The sequence below is a fragment of the Aspergillus pseudonomiae genome (assembly GCF_009193645.1).
Source record: "Aspergillus pseudonomiae strain CBS 119388 unplaced genomic scaffold BDV37scaffold_70, whole genome shotgun sequence".
Classification (NCBI taxonomy): domain Eukaryota; kingdom Fungi; phylum Ascomycota; class Eurotiomycetes; order Eurotiales; family Aspergillaceae; genus Aspergillus; species Aspergillus pseudonomiae.
Genome location: NW_022476062.1, coordinates 146,780 through 168,068, shown reverse-complemented (window position 1 = coordinate 168,068; position 21,289 = coordinate 146,780). Strand labels below are relative to the sequence as shown.

At 50.3% G+C, this 21,289-nt stretch overlaps 8 protein-coding genes across 8 annotated transcripts; 4 read left to right on the top strand and 4 right to left on the bottom strand.

Moving 5' to 3' along the window:
* Positions 1 to 485: 485 nt before the first annotated feature.
* BDV37DRAFT_296578 (acyltransferase family protein) lies at positions 486 to 2,234 on the bottom strand (the record flags this gene model as incomplete). Its single annotated transcript, XM_032090146.1, has 1 exon — positions 486 to 2,234. The coding sequence occupies exon 1, from the start codon at positions 1,989 to 1,991 to the stop codon at positions 486 to 488; it is 1,506 nt and encodes a 501-aa protein (XP_031938342.1). The 5' UTR covers positions 1,992 to 2,234.
* A 426-nt stretch (positions 2,235 to 2,660) lies between these two features.
* Positions 2,661 to 4,401, top strand: BDV37DRAFT_256321 (glycosyltransferase family 32 protein). Its single transcript, XM_032082817.1, has one exon. It carries the CDS (start codon positions 2,798 to 2,800, stop codon positions 4,010 to 4,012), a length of 1,215 nt encoding a protein of 404 aa, XP_031938341.1. The 5' UTR covers positions 2,661 to 2,797; the 3' UTR covers positions 4,013 to 4,401.
* Positions 4,402 to 4,594: 193 nt separating this feature from the next.
* BDV37DRAFT_194058 (fungal specific transcription factor domain-containing protein) lies at positions 4,595 to 6,726 on the bottom strand. Its single transcript, XM_032079720.1, has 3 exons — positions 6,649 to 6,726; positions 5,655 to 6,595; positions 4,595 to 5,592 (listed from the first exon to the last, which is right to left on the bottom strand). The coding sequence occupies exons 2-3, from the start codon at positions 6,567 to 6,569 to the stop codon at positions 4,675 to 4,677; spliced, it is 1,833 nt and encodes a 610-aa protein (XP_031938340.1). The 5' UTR covers positions 6,570 to 6,595; positions 6,649 to 6,726; the 3' UTR covers positions 4,595 to 4,674.
* Positions 6,727 to 7,157: 431 nt separating this feature from the next.
* On the bottom strand, positions 7,158 to 8,823 carry BDV37DRAFT_193939 (uncharacterized protein). The gene has a single exon (XM_032079718.1). The coding sequence runs from the start codon at positions 8,439 to 8,441 to the stop codon at positions 7,230 to 7,232; it is 1,212 nt and encodes a 403-aa protein (XP_031938339.1). The 5' UTR covers positions 8,442 to 8,823; the 3' UTR covers positions 7,158 to 7,229.
* BDV37DRAFT_193930 (major facilitator superfamily domain-containing protein) lies at positions 8,666 to 11,688 on the top strand. The gene is made up of 9 exons (XM_032079717.1): positions 8,666 to 9,397; positions 9,455 to 9,535; positions 9,598 to 9,647; positions 9,701 to 10,034; positions 10,093 to 10,218; positions 10,284 to 10,522; positions 10,572 to 10,663; positions 10,716 to 10,849; positions 10,922 to 11,688. The coding sequence occupies exons 1-9, from the start codon at positions 9,206 to 9,208 to the stop codon at positions 11,210 to 11,212; spliced, it is 1,539 nt and encodes a 512-aa protein (XP_031938338.1). The 5' UTR covers positions 8,666 to 9,205; the 3' UTR covers positions 11,213 to 11,688.
* Positions 11,689 to 15,502: 3,814 nt separating this feature from the next.
* Positions 15,503 to 16,697, top strand: BDV37DRAFT_193984 (cutinase family protein). The gene is made up of 3 exons (XM_032079719.1): positions 15,503 to 16,132; positions 16,216 to 16,373; positions 16,434 to 16,697. Exons 1-3 carry the CDS (start codon positions 15,642 to 15,644, stop codon positions 16,598 to 16,600), a joined length of 816 nt encoding a protein of 271 aa, XP_031938337.1. The 5' UTR covers positions 15,503 to 15,641; the 3' UTR covers positions 16,601 to 16,697.
* A 1,213-nt stretch (positions 16,698 to 17,910) lies between these two features.
* BDV37DRAFT_274020 (hexokinase family protein) lies at positions 17,911 to 19,600 on the top strand (the record flags this gene model as incomplete). The annotated part of the gene is made up of 2 exons (XM_032085156.1): positions 17,911 to 18,353; positions 18,418 to 19,600. The coding sequence occupies 2 exons, from the start codon at positions 17,911 to 17,913 to the stop codon at positions 19,598 to 19,600; spliced, it is 1,626 nt and encodes a 541-aa protein (XP_031938336.1).
* Positions 19,601 to 19,959: 359 nt separating this feature from the next.
* BDV37DRAFT_286116 (uncharacterized protein) lies at positions 19,960 to 20,414 on the bottom strand (the record flags this gene model as incomplete). Its single annotated transcript, XM_032087866.1, has 3 exons — positions 19,960 to 20,052; positions 20,112 to 20,198; positions 20,253 to 20,414. 3 exons carry the CDS (start codon positions 20,412 to 20,414, stop codon positions 19,960 to 19,962), a joined length of 342 nt encoding a protein of 113 aa, XP_031938335.1.
* Positions 20,415 to 21,289: the final 875 nt, after the last annotated feature.

Sequence of the window (21,289 nt, the reverse complement as noted above, 5' to 3'; positions counted from 1 at the left end):
GTGTTTTCCCCTCATGTAACCAGGGTCTGGTCGGAATTCATCACATAATCCTGGTTGGTAGCTCGACTTAGTGGCGTCTTTTAAGATTTGGTCGAGCTTCTTTTCTCCGGGGGTGCAACCACTGAACTTCCCGTCTGGGGTATGGCGGCTCCACTGCTCCTGGAGGAGAAATTCATGTGATAGCGGTGGGTATACGCAAGTCTTTTTTAAATTAATCTATCTGCAGCCGGCGTGGTTAGTTTATTTGATTTGATTTTATTATTATTTTTTTTTCTGTGACCTCCTCCGGCGTGCATCGGAAGTGGAAATTGGTCCGTGGTGGATCCTTTTGCTTCTCCCCTTTCGAGCCCAAGACCACGATATGGTCACAAGGGATGCCGAGAAAAAATGCGAGAAAAAAGATACCGAACGGTGGGACTACGATGAAACCATATAAATCATAAAGAATAATAGCAAAGTTTGTCTTTCTCTCTATATGACACATACTATGATTGGTTTGCGGGGGCCAGGGTCTTCCGATAGAACCACTGCGCAAACCGGACGCTGGGCTCATCGACGAATTTAGTGACAATCTCGGCGAGCCAAAGCGTCACCGGCAGCAAAATGAGGTGTGGGGCGAAGAAGTTCAATTCCAGGCCAAGTGGGCCGACTTTGGGCAGAGGGAAGCGATTAATCCACCCCGGACAGGTCGTCGCATGGGAGTCCCGAACCCAGCCCACCGCGGCATAAAGGCGATCCCCCAGTACCCAGAGGACGGGTCCGTGAACCAAATAGAACGCAAAAGAGATGCGGCCAAGATATTGGTTGAACGACGTTTCAAAGAAGCTTTTCAGCCAGTGGATCCGCGAAATGGAGGCCACCAGGAACGTCGCCGCCCAGAACAGATAAAACCATTTGAAATCAAAGACCGCCTGTGGCTTCAGGTAGGAAAGGTAGTGCCATCCGGGAGAATCTCGCAAGAACTGTTCCTCCCAAGTCCGCGAGGGAACGCCACCCAAGTACAGACTGATCCCTAACATGGCATAAAAGATGCCCTCCTTGAACGGCTCTAGCATCATGAACACGTCGGGAAGCTCATCGCGGGCAGCACGCAGGTCCAGGTCACAGAGCAACATGCCGGCCATGAAGAGCGCGCAGAACCAGCCGTCAGCGATGTACATGAAGTAGAAGATCAATCCCAGTTCACACAACAGTCGCGCGTTGGGTCGGCATTTCGAGAAGGCCTGGAGAGCCGTGTAGATGACAATGGACCCGCGGAACTCGACGGGGATAGACCACGAGTGGAAATTATAAGTAAACCAGGGCTCCCCGCCGGTGCGGAAGACGAAGCTGAAGTTTTTCAGCTCGACATACCAATTCCAGAGCTCCTCCCCGTAGCTGGATTTGATCTCGGGAGTTGCGTGGATGCGAAACAGGTGTAGATATGTCATGTACACAAAGGTGGTGCAGATGACGGGGATGTGCAGTCGTAGCCAGCGGCGGAATAAGGCAGAGGCCAGATTATCGCCCAGTTGCAGATAATCCCCAGCTCTTATCAAGGAGAGTGGTTTGGCCGAAAGCACATAACCCGAGAGCACGAAAAAGACACTCACGGCGAAATGCCCACCCGAAAAGAAGATGCGCACGCCGGGGAAGGCGACAAAGTAGTGTTTCTTCTGGTAGCCGTAGGCATTCTCAAAAATCATCTCGGCCCCAATGCCATCGTGCGCCCAGAGCTCATGATGGCCCCAGTACACCAGGAAGGCTGCAAAGCCACGAAGTCCGTCGAGGTAAGCGGTACGCCTCCCCTGGGGGCTGCTATGGCCACCCATTCCGGTCAGAAATGCCGGCCGGAGGTGATCAACACACCATTGAGCGGCCCGCGTAGGAATAGATCGGATCCGGGACGTTGGGCGTGATTTCCAATATCCCTTCTCTAAGGTGCCCTCCAGATCTACTGTACGCATTTTGGGGATATCACCAAGAGCACTGTCTTCGTGGTGACTAGTCATTCTGGCGATTCAATGGCCCGGGGAACTGGGCCAGCGCAGTCGCCCTCGCGGGAGGATGACGAAAAGTGGTATTTGAGGGCGGAGATAATCCTGGTCCGCGCTGATTCAGAGACGGAAGATCTGACCCGGCTCGTGCGGAGACTGGGGAATGGAGACTGAGTAGAGTCAATGACCAATTTACACCCAGATAAGAGACGTAATGCTGGAGTAGGGCATCACACATCACATGCAGTGATAAGTTCGAGAATTCCGAGGGCCTGCTGTGGCCAATAACACCCGGCCAACTGGGAACTAAATAGAGCAGTCGTCAGCACGGTGATCTGTTCGTCGAGTCTTATCGACCAAGACACATGCGTCGGGGTCTTTACTTGGCTCGCGATGTAACCCTGGAGCCGAGGCCTACCCCAGACCCCCCGGTACTGTGGGAATTGCGTCGACCCAGTCAAAGAGGCACGCTGCCAATAGCGTCTTGGGCAGCGGCTCCAGTGGCGCACTAAATGGATCTGGACTTTACCCCGAATGAGCTTAATGATGACCAGGTATGCTGCATGGCCAGGATACACGCTAAAACACAGCCACTCAGCACCAATGAAACCATGGACGCTAACGGGGACAACTAAAACTACTAGCGAAATTAAGACGAAGCTGTCAGGATGATCCAACAAAAATCTTGCTGAGCGGCGGGGACACGAGATAGCAATCTCCGCATGGCCCGTTACGCGCAGCTCATAAACGTCGGAGGGTATCCTTTTCTCCTGGGCCTCTGTCCATTGATATTCTTGGGTTATGCGTCTCCGGAGTAACTAATGACATCCTCAATGTCCGGAGTGTGCCTGCCGAGACAGATCCGCAGGATCATCCCCGGATGCCTCGCGGCCATCTTGTTTGTGTCTTATCTTTCCATCACGGACACGTTTAGCGAGCTAAGTGATGGTCTCTCCTACCGATCCTGTGAAACCCACCGATTTTTCCCCAAGAAGATCTGGCAATCGTGGAAGGTTGCGCCTTTCGAGTTCGAGGAGCGTGATCTTACCGTGGCTCGCAGCTGGACGTCCAAGAACCCCGGCTATCGCTACGAAGTACTGACCGATCAAAATGATCTTTACTACGTGGAAACCCACTTTGGCCCGGACGGGTTCAACCGCCCGGACATCGTGGACACCTATCGCTCCCTCCAGGCCCAAATTATCAAAGCCGACCTGCTGCGATACCTGATCATGTACGTTGACGGCGGCGTGTGGGCTGACATCGACGTGGAGGCTCTCCGGCCGATTGACCGATTCATTCCCGAGCGCTACGATGAGCACGACATCGACATGGTGATTGGAGTCGAGATTGATGAACCCGACTTCAATGATCATCCCATCCTCGGCCAGAAGTCGCAGTCGTTTTGCCAGTGGACCTTCATGGCCAAACCACGGCAGCCTGTGATGATGCGGTTGGTCAATCACATCCTGGAGTGGTTGAACGAGCTTTCTGTTAAACAAGGGAAGCCCATCGCTGAATTGGAGCTGGACTTCGACGATATCATCAGTGGAACCGGACCTTCCGCGTTCACGTCAGCGGTGTTGGCCGAGATGAGCATCAACGCGGGGCACGAGGTCGCATGGAAGACCTTCCATAATATTCCCGAGTCCAAGCTGGTCGGAGGCTTTCTCGTCCTCACCGTAGAGGCATTCGCAGCTGGGCAAGGCCACTCCGATAGTGGGAACCACAACTCCCGCAGCGCCTTGATCAAGCACCATTACCACGCCTCGGGATGGCCCTCTAAGCATCCACGCTATAACCACCCGGTGTACGGGGAGGTTGAGCAATGCAATTGGAACAAGGATTGCGTAGCGCAATGGGACTCCAATACCGCCGCCTTTGCCGCGATGTCACCAGAGGAGCAAGAACATCAGATCGCTCTGAAACGAGCCTTGGACGGCGAGGCAAACCCGGTTCAAGACCAGACAGCCTGGGTGAACCCTGAGCCTGATCCAGAATGGCAGCAACCAGAGTGGCAGCCAGAATGGCAATGACCCCCTCCATGACGTTGACGCCAGGCTTCACGAGACTGAGGACGTGACTGACTCCCGTCATGCATTACGGTCATTGTGTGAGCAACCGCGTCTTAGGGAACACATGGTATCACATCAATGAATTGAGCCCAAGGCAGGCCAACATTGATGCGCTGCGGTTATTCCTATTCCGCCTCTCTTTCCCATCCTCCAGGAAGAAGGGGGTGTTGCAGCATGGAAATGGTCTGGGGCTTTTCATGGAACGGCGTTTAGGTATGGTGGCAAGAACTAGCATGTTGTATTGGAGTTTTGATTTATTTCCTTCTCAAATTCTTTCCTTTCCTATTGCCCGGTCCCCTTGATCTGTCTCTTCCTGCAAAGGAGGTTGAGTGATTAGAGCGCGACCAAGGGAATACCTTGATAGATGGGCGGCTCTTTGTTTAATTATCTAGTCATTTATGGTTCATGGCATAGAATGATTTGTCCGTTCAGGCATCCTGAAGAAACGTCTACGATGATAGCAAGGGAGATTTCAGACACAGTGGAAAATGTATTTAGTTGTAAGTTGTGATGTCCGTACAAGGACTAAATCTACATACCTCGGCGTGCTATAATACAGTGCTGTACGTCTGCTTTTATACATGTCAAAAATGCTTCGCTAATGCAAAATTGATTGTCACGCATCAGCTATCGAAAAGTCCCCATGAGCTATCTACGCCGTTCAGTTGAAATTGACTGCGGATATAGTCGTCATCCACCAGTTCATCCAGCATCGACCAGAAATCGTCTTGATTCATTACCGGAAACCCTGCCGAATCCTGTAAAGCCCCAGCAGGCGCAATCCCGGCTTCCGACAGAAAAGATGCGCCGTCCAAACTAGCGTGAGGCAGAGATGACATAGAGACTAGGTCTATCATCCGTTTCGCGAGGACCTCGAAAATGTCACGGAACTTCGTGGCGGTCGGCCATCTTTCGGAGATCGCAAAGAGAACGTTCGAACATGAGCGAATGTCCTCAAATCGAGCTAGGTCTGCATGCTCCCTCTCTGCCCAGATACAGTATAACAATGTGAGACCTGCCGTGAAGATGGAATGCAGGGCGAGGAAATTCCAGCCTAAAGGCTTTCTCTGGTGTAGCGTTCGATAGTATTGGCAAATGTCTCCCGCGGCTCTAGCGCTTAATGCTAGGTATTCCTTGTCTTTGGAAGAGTTTACCTCGGAGGAGACAAGGGTAATCCGCTGTTGCAGGAGCATGCGCAAGGCCTTGCTGTATTGGATGCGGAAGAACTCCGGGGTGTCATACAGCAAGTAGCCGTCCTGTGGCGGACTGTCTGCAGAGACCTTAAAGGGGATGTTATTGAGCCACTCGAGAAGCTCCTGTCGTAAAGCGTCGATTGTCGCATCATAGGAGTATTTCTGCGTCATGGTCGGGGCGCTAGCGCTGTAAAGCTCCTGCTTTATTTTGCTCTCCAATCGCCTCAGCCGGCATAGGTGAACGAAGGACGATAAATTCAAGGCTTTTGTGTCAGTAAGTGCCGCAGAGGGCTGCTTAAATTGAGTTTCCTTTTCGTCGACAGGTCTTTGTTCCAGAGGAACAGGTAACTGACAAGTAGATCAAGTTTTAGCCAACAGGTATCATCTCGCCATCTGAGCAAATCACATACATCAACATCAATATCACTTTCCGACAGTGCAAACGGGCGTCCCAGAGTTAACGACACAGCACGGTCAAGGACATAAGCGCTCCAAAAGACTCGTCGGCGAATCTCAATGCGATATGGATCCTGTGCTCGTGGCCCAACACAGGTGATGTTACGGTGTATTCCCAATTCCACTGCATATCGAACCGCGAATCCGATGATGTGCCAACCGCCTAAATTAGAAACACTGCCTGGAGTACGAAGGATATAGAGCGCTAGAAGGAGTAATGATTGAATCTTCTCTAGTCCAGGAACCTGTAGCGCCTCATCAGCGTACCGTATCGCGTTCGCATAATAAAACTCGGGATTGATGCTGCCACCCATTTCCGGATGAAGCTGCAGAATGCGGGCACTGATTGCGAACACCATATGAAGCTGGAACAGCTTGGATGGATTAACCCCCCGAATATCCGGAGATCCTAGGTAAAACTGGTGAAAATCGTCAAAGCTGAACTTGTCCAGAAATGGGTACCGGGGATGAACACGAGTGAAGAAAATGTCCGCCAGCTTCCGCTCGAGCTGGGGATCGGGTCTACTGTGAGTGTCCATGGGCGGATCAACATCGCTGTTCGCCTGTGCATTCGCGGATGCGATTGACCCCAGCGCTGTATGTGGAATTGGGGATTGAGATAGTATGCCTTCCACCATTCTCGAGAGACCAAAGCCGGCGGTCGCGCCGACAAAGAACGGTTCGGCCGTGGCATTCATGCTTAGGAGGGCCACATCCGTGGACAGCTCGGTTGTTACCGATGTCACTTGGTGATCCGACGCCGGGGTGGTGTTGCGCTGGACATGACTTTCCAACTCCGCGATTTTGCTCTCTAGGCTTCGGGTATATTCTAGTAGGCTGGCGTGCTCTTCACTCATATCGCCCCCCATGCGGCCTAGTCCTGCCCAGGTGCAGGCTTCAGTCGTCAGTTGGACAAACATGATTTATTTCAGAGGTGCATATATATACAAGCTCTCGCCTTTTGACATGGCGTGCATACTGGACGCGTCCCATTGCACTACGGTGAGGTTAGTACTACGACATGATAGTCTTACAATCGGGGGTTTCGAGTGTACTTTGGTTTTCCGTCGTTTGCAGCGCAGGCAAGCGATGGGTGCCCTGGTTCGCTTGGAAGATGGGAGATTCCCCGGATCATTCATTGAGAAGAGGAACAATCACGACATAGGTCATCGGTAGTTGGCCGTGAGCAAGAAAATGTTGGATTGCGGTGAACCACAGAAATCGGGTGGAGTCAGAATTGCCTGATCTTTTGGGGGATTATTTTAGTCTTAAAGGGTCCAGGCCACAGACAAATCAGCTCACACACTAAATGGGGCGCCCCCACCATTCTTCAATCCTCAATGCGACCTCGTTGAGTAATCTAACGCCCGTCTAAGGAACGATCTTCGTGACATGCCTCCATACCAATTTCCTAAATGGGCGAACGACATGCAGACGCGCTCACGTGCGGCCGGGTCTTGCTCAAAGAGGAAGGCGGAAAACTTTTCCAGCGCCAAGTTGTCTGCACGTTTTTGCATCTCATTTTTAAATTATCGTCTCGTTTCAAAGGCCCGCTTTAGCGTAAACTCTTGAAAGTTCCCCCTGCATGGAGGCCCCTTACACACTTTGATCGATCTCTTGGTGAGATTGTAGATGACACAGCTGACCGTGCATGTCGAACCGGAGTAAGGATTCGGCTGGCCGGGCTGCACAAATGGACCCCCGGTTGCCTTCCGCGCGGAATGCTCACAGAGACTGTGGGGATATCCAGCGTGGTCCTTGAAGGCGTTGATAATATCGGACTCTGTAAGAAACCCGATCAGCGCTTTTCTCCGGATGCCTACTTCCAGCCGATCAGCGCGGTACCACGAACTGCCCCCCGCCAAACAGTCCTGGATCTCGGACTGACACAAGAACGCCTGCGTTTGAAAATGGTTGCTATGGAGAATATACGGAGTGTCGGAGCCGGCCGACCCGGATATCCTGAAAATCATGCGGGGGGTGATTTCTAGACAGATGCCCATATTGTCTGCGGTGGTCAACATCAGATTGCAGGAGACGTGACGGGGTGTTCTGGCGACTCGTTTCAGACCGTCGGCATAGCTAGGGCTTTCTAGGAATAGTCGTCGTAGAGCTGAGGATGGAGGAATGGCCGGCATTTCCCCTTTCCCCACACTGGTGTCAAGCGAGGATGGCAGTGCATCGATCGAGCTACACAGGGAATTGGCGCACAATCCGAGCCCATCCGAATTCATTCCTGATCGACACAGTTGGCCGGCCTCGCTTACGAGGAATAAGGACGGTAGATTCTCTGAAGGATGCGGATGAACCTCGAGGTAGATGATCCCGTCTTCCTTGAAGAGCCGATCTGACATATCCCAATTTTGAGCCGTGTAGACTTGCCCATCTCCGGTCGCCTCCGATAGAATAATCGCGCTGGTACATTCAGAAGACGCTCGCGGATACGACAGATAGTGTGGTCCTTCCTCGTTTTCGGGGGCCGACTTAGGAAGACTTCGAGTGGTTTCCTCACATGTTGTAGAAGGATTGCTAATGTGGGAGAGGTCATATCGAGCATTCAATAACACTATATCCTCCAGGTCCACTCCTGCACCGTCGGCGACGCCACGCATTTCTGCAAGCCCCGATAACCAATACTTTTCCAAGCCTGGAATATAGCATTCCCGAATAATCCTCAGCGCAGTGGGCCTACCAAGTATGAGTAGATAGACACAAGATCGCCGGGCATGGTGTCTCACCATGCGATAAGGTTCCCTGGCCCTTTATAATAAGTTATATTCCGCAGAATCTTATCCCTAGCTTGCTGTCCATGCGAGAACCCGCGGTCATAGGGTAATCCGTACACGACGACATGCTGATAATAGTCGCCGCTGGCTTCGCTTGGCATATTGGCGTGCAAGATTAGGGCTTGGCATACACAGACGAGAAAAATAGGGGATCATTCGCGTCACTTTGCCTTTCTCTATCTTGACCCGGGTTTGTAGGTTTTTCAACCTGTGAATGTCGAATGCACGGAGAATATAAGTGAGTGTTGTATAAAAACATTTTATCAAGTTTTAGTGATAGAGCAGCATCGGTAGGTTCCCGACGGCCTTGAAACAATCGGTAGCTTGCCGATTCCTCGGGAAGAGCCGATTCTCTTTATCCCTGTTCTCTCTCTCCAGAACCCCTATTTCATCCACACTCTGTAGTCACCACAGGTGAAAGGATGATTTGCCTACCAGAAAGGGCCGTGCCGATCCCGCCATTTCTCCACATGGCATACCTAAATTTATTCAGTCGATGAGATGTGAGAAATTAGAATGGGGCGGAAACCGTGCGGGGATCGTCCTGGACCCTTGGTCTGGGGTGTGGAACAACAAGTCTTGGGAGTCTGAGCAGAAGCTTGTCGGAGGTTCAACAAAATCCGACTTCTGACACCCCCTTACCTTCGTCGTCGTATTTATTGAGTCGACATGTTGGTATCTCCCGTTTTTTGGCAATTTTGCGCGAATTGTGGGTCAACATGAGTTCGAAGACCGTGGATATATCTGTCTCTTCCTGTTCACAAATGGAGGTCGACCACCCCAAACAAAACCACGGGTACGATGATGCCATCAATATATTCAATGGAGAGTCAGGCGACATAGACGTTGAGTTCACGGACAAGGAAGCCTCTGTCGTCCGCTGGAAAATTGACTTGATCATTGTCCCGATGGTAACTGCGACGGAAGATGTGCCCTTTGGTTCTTTGCTGACCGAAGTCCACTGGCAGATGACCGTGAGCTATATCCTTTCCTTCATCGACAAAGGTATTCTATCCACTGCTGCCGTTTATGGCCTCAGGACAGATCTGGTGAGTAATGAATGTATTCTCTTTTCAAGGAGTAACCGGGGAAGCTTACAGTGCCTAACTAGGATCTGAAGGGCCAACAGTATAGTTGGACATCGTCGATCTTTTATTTTGGGTATAAATCACCAGTCTTGGTCTTCAAGTGTGTCGCCTGGCTCACAACTTTAGGTTCCTTGTCTGGCAATATCCAAATTCCATCTTCATGCAAAAGCTTCCTATTGGCAAGTGGATAGGATCCATGATCTTCATGTGGGGACTTTGTGTCGCGACAACGGCCGCCTCGACGAATTTCGCAACGCTTGCCGTCAATCGGTTTTTCTTGGGTCTCTTCGAGGCCTCCAACAATCCTGCCTTCACACTCTTGGTCAGCCAATACTTCACGAAGAATGAGCATGCCCTGCGCTCATGTATTTGGTGGGCTGGTGCACCCATCGGCGCCTTTATTGGTGATGGTGTCTCGAACGGTATCGGCCATGTGCATGGGAAGCTGTCCCAATGGCAGGTATGACAAGGACCTTCCTCTTGTCTGTCATACAGAGCTTTTGCTAAGACGGTGCCAGTATCTATATCTCATCTTTGGCCCCATCACCATGCTGTGGGGGATCATAGTGTTTTTCACCATGCCCTCCTCACCCATGTCGGCATGGTTCTTGACGCCTCGGGAGCGAAAAATTGCTGTTGTTCGGGTGAGAACACCCCTTTTCGCGCATGATCCGTCCTATTTCATGACAATTGACACTGGCGATTCCAGGTGCTTCAAAATCACGCGGGTCTTCACAACCGACAATACAAAATTTACCAAGTCAAAGAAGCCCTCCGGGATCCTCAGGCGTGGATGATGTTTTCCATAGTATTCTTACAGTGTATACCCGGAGGCGGCTTAAACGCGTTTAACAAGATTATTCTCACGGGTCTTGGTTTCTCCAGTGTCGAGTCCACTGTCGTTGCGATGCCAGAACATGCCGTTCAACTTGTCAGTGTGTTACTTGCGTAAGTTTTAAGATCCTCGATGTACCCAGTGACCGGCTAACAGTAGCAGGGGTATTGTATGCTCGTGGGTCGGTAAGGGCCGATGCATTGCCATGATCCTCAGCAATGTATGCGTTCTTGTGGGCAGTGTTCTATTATACAGTAAGCTTCGAATACTTGTATAACTCCTGACGCATTACTCACAAGAGAACAGCTCTGCCGACGGATCGGAAAATGTCTCGCTTGGGAGCTGTATATTCCCTTCTGACTTGTACAGTGTCCTACATCATGTGCATGTCCATGATATCGTCTAACATCGCTGGGTTCACTAAAAAAATGACCGTCAGTGTAAGTTCGTGGGGCTTCTATCGGCTTTCAGTATTCTAGACAAATGCCTGACATAAAACTACCTTATTCCAGGTTATGATTTTTGTCGGCTACTGTGTGGGTCAAATTATCACACCACAATTCTTCCTGTCGACGGAAGCACCGACCTATCCTACCGGATTCCGGGCCTATTTCGTCACCTCGTCCATGATGATCGCAGTCGAAGCTGCCCTAATGTTCTATCTGCTCAATGAAAACAAGCGGCGGGATAAACATGCACTTGAGTTAGGGGTCTCCCAGAACACCAGTGATCATCGTATTGTAGAGACGGATCTCTTAGATCTGACTGATTGGGAACGACCTGAATTTAGATATGCCTGGTAGTCTGAAAGTCAATGTTCAGGATTTAACAAAAGTCCGCAATTTTTCGCCTTCGTTCAGTGTACCACACACAATACCTTTCGCCATTTGTTAGATCGCACAACATGGAAAGCACACAAGCGAACTATGGGCTATCTTATGTTCTACCTATTCTCCTACTGGGTGTGTAATATACAGGATGACATGACGGCACAGCCGACGATCCTTATGATTATGACTTGGTCGAACCACATTCCCACACCCGTTTCTCAATCCTTGGTGAGTTCAAGGCGCATATATCTTGGATCATTCAAAGAATTCCACTCCTAGGAGCAGCGGCAAGGTGTAATGTTTCGGGGTGGTGAGCATTCAGCCTGTGCGATTTCAGTTACATCAACATTCGAAGCGTAGACATACGAACATCTCTCTCTTAAGAGACAAGATGCAAAGCTGAAGGCCCCCAAGTAGGGGTTCAAAGAAGGTCACTGTGATCTGGAGCAAGACATACAAAGGGTACATAAACAAATGTTGTCGCAACGGTCCTTCCAGATAGCAAGTATGGCACCATTTCCTCTGCTGACCTTACATCTAACATGCAGCAAATCTTTGGCTATCTTCGCGTTTGCCTGTGAGTTGAGGACTGGGCTCGGTCCCTAACGTTGCATAACGATATTCATTTAGGCGGTGTTTAGATATTCAACAGTCGGGCATTGGTTATCCTGCCATACGGCCTGAAAAGGTCTATGATACCACCCGGCTGCGAAAGTGTGGATGCCTACAGCTATCTCCGCGGACCTTGATATCGGTGTTGAGCGAAATGCAGTTCGACCCCTGGCTTGGTCAACTCTCCTTTTAGCCCGTACCTATAACGAACCAAGACATTGCATGAGACATACTACTAGACTGGTGAAGCACGCAGAGAAAGAGGAAGCATGTGATAAATGCGACGGCTGAAGTGTCCGAGCGAGATCAAAGATGATGCTCAAAGCTCACTATGGCGTGATCGTATCTAGCAATCAGGTGATGAGAGATCCAAGGACAAGAGACGATCTAGCAAAACCAGACAGCGGGAATCATGAAGACTCTGCTGTCACTAATGGTATATACAATTATTGTGACCCACACATGAACAAAGGTGGCAGGGCCCAGCGCTGCAGCTTATGCCAAGCTCCATCCAATCGGACTCCCCGTCGCGTTTGCGCAGTCAATCTACTGTGGAGTTCTGAGAAGCTGCAGAAGATCAGTTGCGACTGCATAGTACTGGGTGCAAGAGCTTTGCAGCTGAACTTTCCCTCAAGCAATACCAGGCTGAGAGGCTGGCTACCAAACTACGACCCTTGCAATCAGGTTAGCCAGATCTCAATTCACCACCAAGGCCCCCTGGGCAACTATGTCCTCTAGCCGCGACTATCCCTGTAGGCTAGAACAGCACGTATTCGAACTAGCTAAGAAGGACGTTGTGCTTATCAGAGACCCCTGTACCATGGGCTGTTCAGCTCTGCGTTGTAGCGCTATATCACGGTAGTATCCTTTATCTAATTGTGCCCTCGTGTCTCCCATTGGTCGTATACACATAGCACGTACATAAAAAATCTTGCTCCAGATACTGTTCGCCGCTTGTAAGTTACACAGAATTTTTTGCACAAAGCCGCCGATATTCGGAAGATGAATATGGACCGGGAAGCAATACCTTTTTACGCCACAACAACTAGTCTAGTCATTGTAAGAGCCCGATAATCATGCCGGGAAACAGACAAGCGTCCCGCTATGCGAGGATATATTGGCACAGGTGATCTGCGCTTGTCGGCGAAGATCTCCAAGAATCGGCGGCCATCTCCCGTAGTTCTTCATATCGAGCAGGTCTTGTTATTCCGACGTAGGGCCGACGCTTAGCACATTGGTAGAGAAAAATAAACATCATGCAGGATCATCTACTACAAGGTCCACTAACGCGCATATTCGAACCGCTCTGCCGGACATCACAGCTGCAGGGCAAAAGTCACTCAGGTCTGTAAAAAGGAGGGCCAAAGGCCTACACGTGTCTTCAGGGTAGGCGCAAATGAAAAAATCTTCAGGCCTGGTCGAGTCAGAGCCAATCAGCGGGAAATCTGCAGGGGTGTACGCGTCGTCAGAACAGGATCTTCGGCCCGAATGCTACCAGGCCCTTATCAATATCTACTATTTTTCCCTGTCGAAGTGCCTGTATAGATATGGCGGAAGTAATTCTTTCAGCTGGGTCCGACGCTCAAAACTCCCGCGATGTCTCATTTCCCACCCAATCTGGGTCTTTTGCTATACAACAGGAGTCGGTCTGGGTGAATTGTCATAGTCGAACTCGTCTCTGTCGATACTTGGCTGCTAGTGTATTCGCTGTTAAGTTCTAGAATAGCACTGCAACGCTTAATGCGCGCCTATTAAGGGTGGGTCGTGCTAGAGAGGTTGCCGTTGGTTAAGCGTGTGCTAGTGAAGCGGAAATAGATAGTGGTACCTCAACCGGTAATGCTAGATCCGTTGGGCCTCAGCCCATGTCAAACATGCTATTGTGAGAGAAAGACTGATCGTGTGTTGCTGGTGTGTGGTTCGGTAGCAGAAACACGGCTGCCCTGAGGTGCAACGTACGGCAGCCAAGCTGCCTTCAGGATGAATGTTCGAGAGGTTCCTTGAGAAACGCCTCTTGGCATGCCGGCCAAGCCGGCGCGAAGTTGATCCTGTCAAATGTATGTTTAGGAACGGGATGCGCTGTGGCCAGTCTGATCGTGCTGTTGGATCGAGGCTAAGACCGTGACAATCCTTCCTGGCGATGCCCTCACCGGTCCCTCATTCTGGCCTCCGAAGGTGACTACAGGAAGAGGAAGCAAGCCAGGTTGGAAGATTGTCCCATCTTCTCTTCGGATACGTAAGTTAGAGAGTCCGAAAAAGCTATCTGTCACCAATGTTCTGGTACCAGTTAGTCAACAAGCTTCTGGGACCGTTTCTTGGCATTACAAAGCAGAAAGAACTCTTGTTGCTCCAGTCACGCCTTTTCCTGTTTCAATTGGCCCAAGGCCAGGCACAATGCGAGACCCTGAAAATTTTTTGCTCCGACGACCAACATCAACCCACTCTTCAGCTACATTTCCGCCCAATGTCACCCTAAACGGTTCACGCACATGTGTACTCGGTATTTCATGATCAGGCCCCCCTTAGTGTACGTAGCACACTCCGCTGAATTAAGCATCAAAAGTGACAGGGCGGTTCGCCTGTTACCGATAGTTTGATAGGTGGCACCTAGCCGAGAAAGGGGGATATCTTCCCACCACACAATGCGATCGACTAGTAGCCCTCACTCGAACAGGTCCGTAGTGATACCGGGATTCCTAACCACGAGAGTCGCCCAGTTGTGAGGGATTTTCATTCCGATGCGAGTAAGAGCGATCGGGTTGGTCGGTGTGTCCCGCACCCGCGAACACGGAGAATTTCCCGATGGATTCGAAGCTTTTCTCACTTGCTTAGAGTAGACGATCCATCAACAGTGGGAGGGGATCGGATGCCTCTCCATCGATTGCTGGTGCCTGTTCAGAGTCACGGCATGCGCGGGTCTCCGCGACGGGCCACAGGAGTCGAACTATTTACTGAATTAAAACAAGAGAGGAATAGTCACGGGGGAGCGGGAACCCTGGTACGCCCATTCGCTAAGGCCACACTCCTTCGAGCAAAAGTCCCAATCGTCAGGATTCCTCAGTCTCCACCACGGTGGGGGTCGTGCATTGACTAGAGACAATGCGGGGGAAGGCGGCACTCTTGTCGGATACCCTCAGCGCGTCTCGTTGGCCAGCATCTAAGCTTAACGGACGCCAACTGCGCGCATGACTGTGTGGGCGCCGTGCTAAACTATATTGCCATGACGCAAACACCGCGGGGGGTCCGAATACGAGGCCTTCTCAGAGGCTCGTCGGAGGCCACAGTCATCGCCTGGGCTATCTTTCTGCCCCCCGGGATTGGCCCATGGCAAGGCAGACAAAGAACCCCAGCCCGTACCGCTGTCAAACTCTGCTGTTCTAAAAAACATAGTCAACCAAACCACCCTTGTCTCTTCAGGAAATGATTCGCTCTGTTCCAGCGGTCCACCAACAAGGATGCAACGTTGATAGATTAATCCACTTTCTTGGCCGAGGGACTGACTGAAGAACAGCATGTGGTTGTCGCCGACTCTACGAAGGAACAGCCCGAATATCGGGTTTTTCCTGAGTTCAGGTTCCACGCCGGGGGCCCACCATCCCGGTTGGGATGATTCTTGAGACAGGTCCCTTGTATAGGGAAATCGAAGAGGCACGGCTGGGAGATGTATAAAATGCGCGTCTTCCCCCGAGGACAGAATAGCTACCCAGACACCCTCACAGTTCTGATTGTCCTTGCAAGATAGCCTCAACCCAACGGAACAAAGCTTTCACGGAGCCCTTCCACCTCAGTCACCATGCATCTTTCTATGAAGACTCTCTTTGCTTCTCTCCTCGGAGCCACCGTTCTCGCAAGCCCTCTTCCTAGTAATGCCCTGGTTGAGAGAAACGCTCCTCTGAACGAGTTCCTCAGCATCCTTCTGTCTCATCTGCCTGCCATCAATGGCTCTATCACCGCGGTGTCGGGTCTGATCACCGACTTTGATCAAGTGCTCGCCGATCTCACCGGTGCTCAAACCACCCAGAATCAATATATTGGGGTCTGCACGGAGTACACCGTCCTCTTCGCCCGCGGAACCAGTGAGCCCGGAAACGTAAGTCTACTTGTCCTCCGTAGTGGTTCCGTTTTTAATCTAGCGCAGGTCGGTGTCCTTGTTGGACCTCCTCTATATGAGGCGTTTGAGGAAGCCGTGGGTTCGCGCGCCTTGACCTTCCAGGGTGTCAACGGCTATTCCGCATCTGTCGAGAGTTATCTGGCTGGTGGTGACGCCGCCGGTAGCAAGTCAATGTACGTCTCTTCTGCAATGTTCCGCAACCATCTCGCGACATTTCAATGCAAAATCGTAACCGGAGCTGACACTGGTCGAACAGGGCATCCGACGCCACCGAGATTCTCACAAAGTGTCCCGACACCAAGCTCATCATGAGCGGTTACTCCCAGGGCTGTCAGGTTGTTCACAACGCCGTTGAGCAGCTCCCTGCCGAAATCGCCAGCAAGATCAGCAGCGTCCTCCTCTTCGGTGACCCATGTACGTTGAATCCAAGCTCGTATGATCTGTGATGTCTGTAACATGCTGACCATTTGATAGATGAGGGCAAGCCTTTCCCCAACGTTGACGCTTCCCGCGTGAAAACCGTGTGTCACGCCGGAGACACCATTTGCAATAACAGCATTATTATCCTGCCTGCCCACTTGACCTACGCCGTTAATGTGGCTGAGGCGGCTGCCTTCGCGATCGCGACTGCGAACCGCTAATTTAAGATAAGGGCTACATGTTCACCGTGAAGTTTGTTTCCGTCCGGGTTTTGGCCTTCCCTAAGATCCGTTCGCTGCATCGAACATACCGATCCGTGATCCAAGTATAGGTACATATCGCATGCTAGGCACGAGTGCGTTGTTCTGCATTGATGAGGGAATTTAGTAATGTATATTAATATGTGACGTGCGATATGTTATATAGTATGTGTGGTAGATTAATAAACTCACCCCGCATAATCATCTTTTGGCTGTCGCGCTTGTAGAGTATTATAACACTGGCTTTACCGCTTCTAGAACTTCTTGTATAAAGGCATCATCAATTAGTGGTCGGAAATATTCATCTTGAGCATTTCGCTGACATGTTTACAATGTCTCTGGTACATAGATTTGATATGCGGAAACATACGGTTGACAGTTACTATGCCGGCTTGGGGCATATCTGGGGTGACGCATACGACTGACAAAGAGTGAAGGGGGATAGAGAATAAGAAGAATAATGAAAATGAAAACCATGCCAATTCTCACCTTTAGTAAATCACAAGCTACACATACGCAAGCTTTCCATCATCCAAACGTGGGGGGCTGTCATAGAAGAATCAGTAATTCTTCGCTATGATACGGAATATATATTTACGGACGATCAGAGAGTTCGTCAAACAAGTTGAACTTGAACTCGTTCAACATAATTTGATTTCACCTCCCATAGCATTATTAGCCTAGCGCTACATCAAGAATATTCTGAGTCCCTTACCACAAGAACTATTTAATGGTAAAGGCTTATCGACGTGCAAGACTTCTGACTGGAAGAAGTTCGGGCGCTTAGGCCAATCAGATGAAGATATTCAAGGGGATAAGTGGCTAAAGCTTGGCGCAGAGTATAAAAGCTTTGTTGTCTTCAACTCTCTAGCACTAGATTGACTTTACTAGGGTATCAAATATAATTCCCCCTGATCGGACTTCTACGGTTGGAATAATTGTCACACTTACGGCTCAATCGGCAATTATATTAACGACCTGTGATCCTGTTCAGCTTGCCCGTTCAATCACGCCCATCATACGAATTCTGTATACATTGAAAGACACGAAAGGCCTCGACAGGGCTCACAAGAAGCCGATGATGGCTAGGGACAATTCTATGGACCGCAGACAACCATTTAGGGTTCCCGATGGAAGGTGACATCGGGCAGCGGGCCAGCGTAACATCCGAAGTCACCTGGCCGCAAGTCACGGGGATGCCGAACTGCAACAACATTTCGTTGTGGCTGAAGACGCAAACCGAACTCCCTACCGCTACACCTTCAGGCGGCATGTCGCACACATCGGTGAAGCCATTCTCGGATCTCTCGAGCTTTCTGCAGCCGCTTCGTATAGGAATAGATACCCTGTATGAATTGTCATACCGCCTTTCCTTAACCTATAAGAAGTTAGCGGCCTCCCCCGAACATTTCTTCCCCACTCCCATCACCCGACTGCCAACTGGACTGGAAACGGGTCGGTATCTCGCGGTCTACGTGGGTCTCTCATATCTCCGGGTGGCCTTTATCGATTTGTTGGGTGATCAACAGCGCGTGCGACGAACACTTGAAAAGGCTTGGCCAATCGAGGAGCACCTGCGAAGAGACCGTGCCCCAGAACTGTTTACCTTCATAGGAGACTGTATTGCAGATGTTGTTAGAGATAGCTTGAACAATCCAAATGAAGAGGTACCGCGCGAGCTGACGACCGGTATCTCTTTTTGCTTCCCCATCAGGTAGGCATCATGATGTCCAACTTGACTCATCCGCCGCGAGATAAAACCTAACGAGGAAGGTTAGACAAAAATGTTTGAATGAGGCCATTCTCATGCCAACAGGGAAAGGCTTCGCATTGAAGACTGATCTTAACTTGCACCAAGCATTACTGGATGGCTACGAGCGTCACACCTGGTCCCCCGGTGAAGATGAAGATGAGCAGCGGATGCCTGCTAAACGACGAAAGCTTTTCAACCTTCCAAGGCTAAGGATTGCAGCGATGACAAATGATACTTCGTCAACACTTTGCTCGCTGGCTTATACAATCCACTCGTTCCCAAATACGCGCGCAGTAATGGGCTTCATTGTCGGTGCTGGCTCCAATGCTACTGTTCCATTAAAGATAGCCGACCTACATGAGCGTAAAGTCCAGCATATCCGGGAGAAGGATCCAAGTGCCCAGGAGGCTCTAGTGTCGACGGAGTGGACACTATCTAGTGCCTCAACACCAATCTTTGAGCTGGATCTCCGAACTAAATGGGATATAGAACTCGACAACCATTGCGAAAGGCCGGGATTTCAGCCGTTGGAGTTGATGATTGGCGGAAGGTATATTGGTGAGCTAGTGCGGCTCATCGCCTTTGACTGGTTTCATAATGTGCTAGGCATCCCACGCTCAGCATTGCCTGTGAAACTGGTTACAGAACACTCGCTTTCGACAGATTTCCTTTCTCTCAAGGTGGCTTCCAACCAGTCTGACGAGGGGTTAGCAGTGGAGCTGTCTCAGGAGCTGCCGCAGCCTTCGATAAGTGACTGGCGTTGGACAGCGGATTCCTCACGGGATCTTCGTGTCATTGCAAACTTCGTCCAGGACAGAGCGGCTTCCCTGGTCGCAGCAGTTATTGTTGGTCTTCTTGTATGCGCCGGAGAGATCGCCTTGCAACCGCCTCACAATCATAGAGACTTTTTGACACTAGCTGCTTCGAATGGCAACACACGGACTGAGGAGTCCACAACAAGGTGGAAGAATGGCCCAGAAGAACTGGCTGTCGCTGTTTCCGGCGGAGTCATGCAGCATTTTCCACACTACAAACAAAAGGCTCAAAGATACATAGACCAGCTCCTGATTCGTGCTGGCCCGCAACAAGGAGGCAAAAGTATCTTTCTTCGAGATGTGAATGATGGGGGACTAATAGGTACGGGAATTCTAGCAGGCACTACTACCGGGGAGATCGGGGGCATCATAGGCTCCACCTTTGAAGCGTGACTTTCTAAGTACATATCCTACGACTGTGAATAAGGAGATGCTTGCCTGCCGGATGTACCTTACAGAGAGCCTCTATAAGGCCACCCGACTGTCCCAGGAGCATGCCTCTGAAGAGGCTGATCTAGTTATCATTGATATTCGAACATATTCAAGAACTGTCACCTTCAAAATGGTAGACTGAGAATTATTGTATGAATGAGACTGGACTGGCGCTGGACCTGAACTCTCTCCCTTGCGCATTCCTGCAGGTAGAAGAAATGTATGAGACATAGCCCTATGGCAATATATCGTCCTGGTACTCCGTTGAAGCAAGCTCCCGAGGAGCCATTTGTCCGCGTCTCGAATTGTTTTCCCTTCAATCACGAAATTCCCTTCTTAGGATAGTGGCAAAGCGCCTTGGGCTTAGTGCTCACACCTCTTCCCGTATCGATGAAGCAGATACCTTCCGTACACTACGAAATTAGTACATGTGTACTTCCCAACGCACGAATAGCTTCAAGAGTCTCCTTACCGGGGTGCTACATTCAACTTTCCACACGCCTGTGAATTCCCGAGCGGTGCATTCTTCATACATATTGTCCAGACTCTTACCACATGTCTTGGTAAGGTTAGCAATACACCCAGCAAGAACATGGTAGATGAATTAACTTACACCGCCGATCATCCTATTCTTCACGCCTGGGGCCCCTAGCGTCGGAGGCATCTGCCCTGCGCTGGTCTGACCGGTCTGGCCGACCTGATTGCCCAGCTGACCCGGCGCGGGAATGGCAGAGGCAAGGGCGACGGTGAAAAGAGTGAAGATGATGGTGTTCATGTTGGAACGCAGGATTCTGGTCAAAACGGTATAAAGTTTTAAATGACGGAGGCTCACCTGCAACAACAGACTGCTACAGCCAGAGAATAGGGTTATATTGGGTGAATATCGTTTATTATATAGCTGAAAAGGGTGGACCACCAAAGCCGGGCGCTTGTAAGTGTAGTCTTAAGCACTGGGTGTACAACAAATTAGGTTGAGACGGCTTAGAACCGTGTTGATTTGGTATGGACCAAAATATGTATACGACTAGCGGATGCTAGGTTCTCTTCTAGGAAGGTAGATCCTTTGAAGTCTGACGCCCGAACAAAGCTGGGCGCTACTTTAGTTTGGCACTTTATTACCAGAGTTCCATTGGTTTCGCTTGATTTCCGAGGCTGCGCTTCAATTTCCCAAGACCAGGGTACTGTTCGATCTGATTACTAGCTTTCCATTGTTGACCGTACGTCCCTAAGCGATCATTGGAATGCCTCCACTCATAGCAACTTCATGCGTGTGCCCCAGGGCTAGAAAGACAAATTCATATGAAATTGCCATGACAGATGCATGGTATTTCTTGAATATCAGTCTCGCCAGGGGTATTACATTCGGGCGTAACGGGGCACGGTAAAGTTTGACTCTCTAAAAAAGCCTATGCCCCAGCTCTTTGTTATGGTTGGCATATCCTTGAATAGGGGGATCCACGAAGTGCAATACGGAAAGCGAGTTGTCAGGGACCTGTGAACAATAATACTATAATAAAAAAGACAGAAAGAAAGAAAAGAAAAGGACCACAAAAAGAATCGGACGATCTTGTAGTGAAAGTCAAGTTTCTGGACCCAACATTTCTGCCTCTCCGCGTGGAAGTATTTGCGATTATTGTATAGCCTCTATGA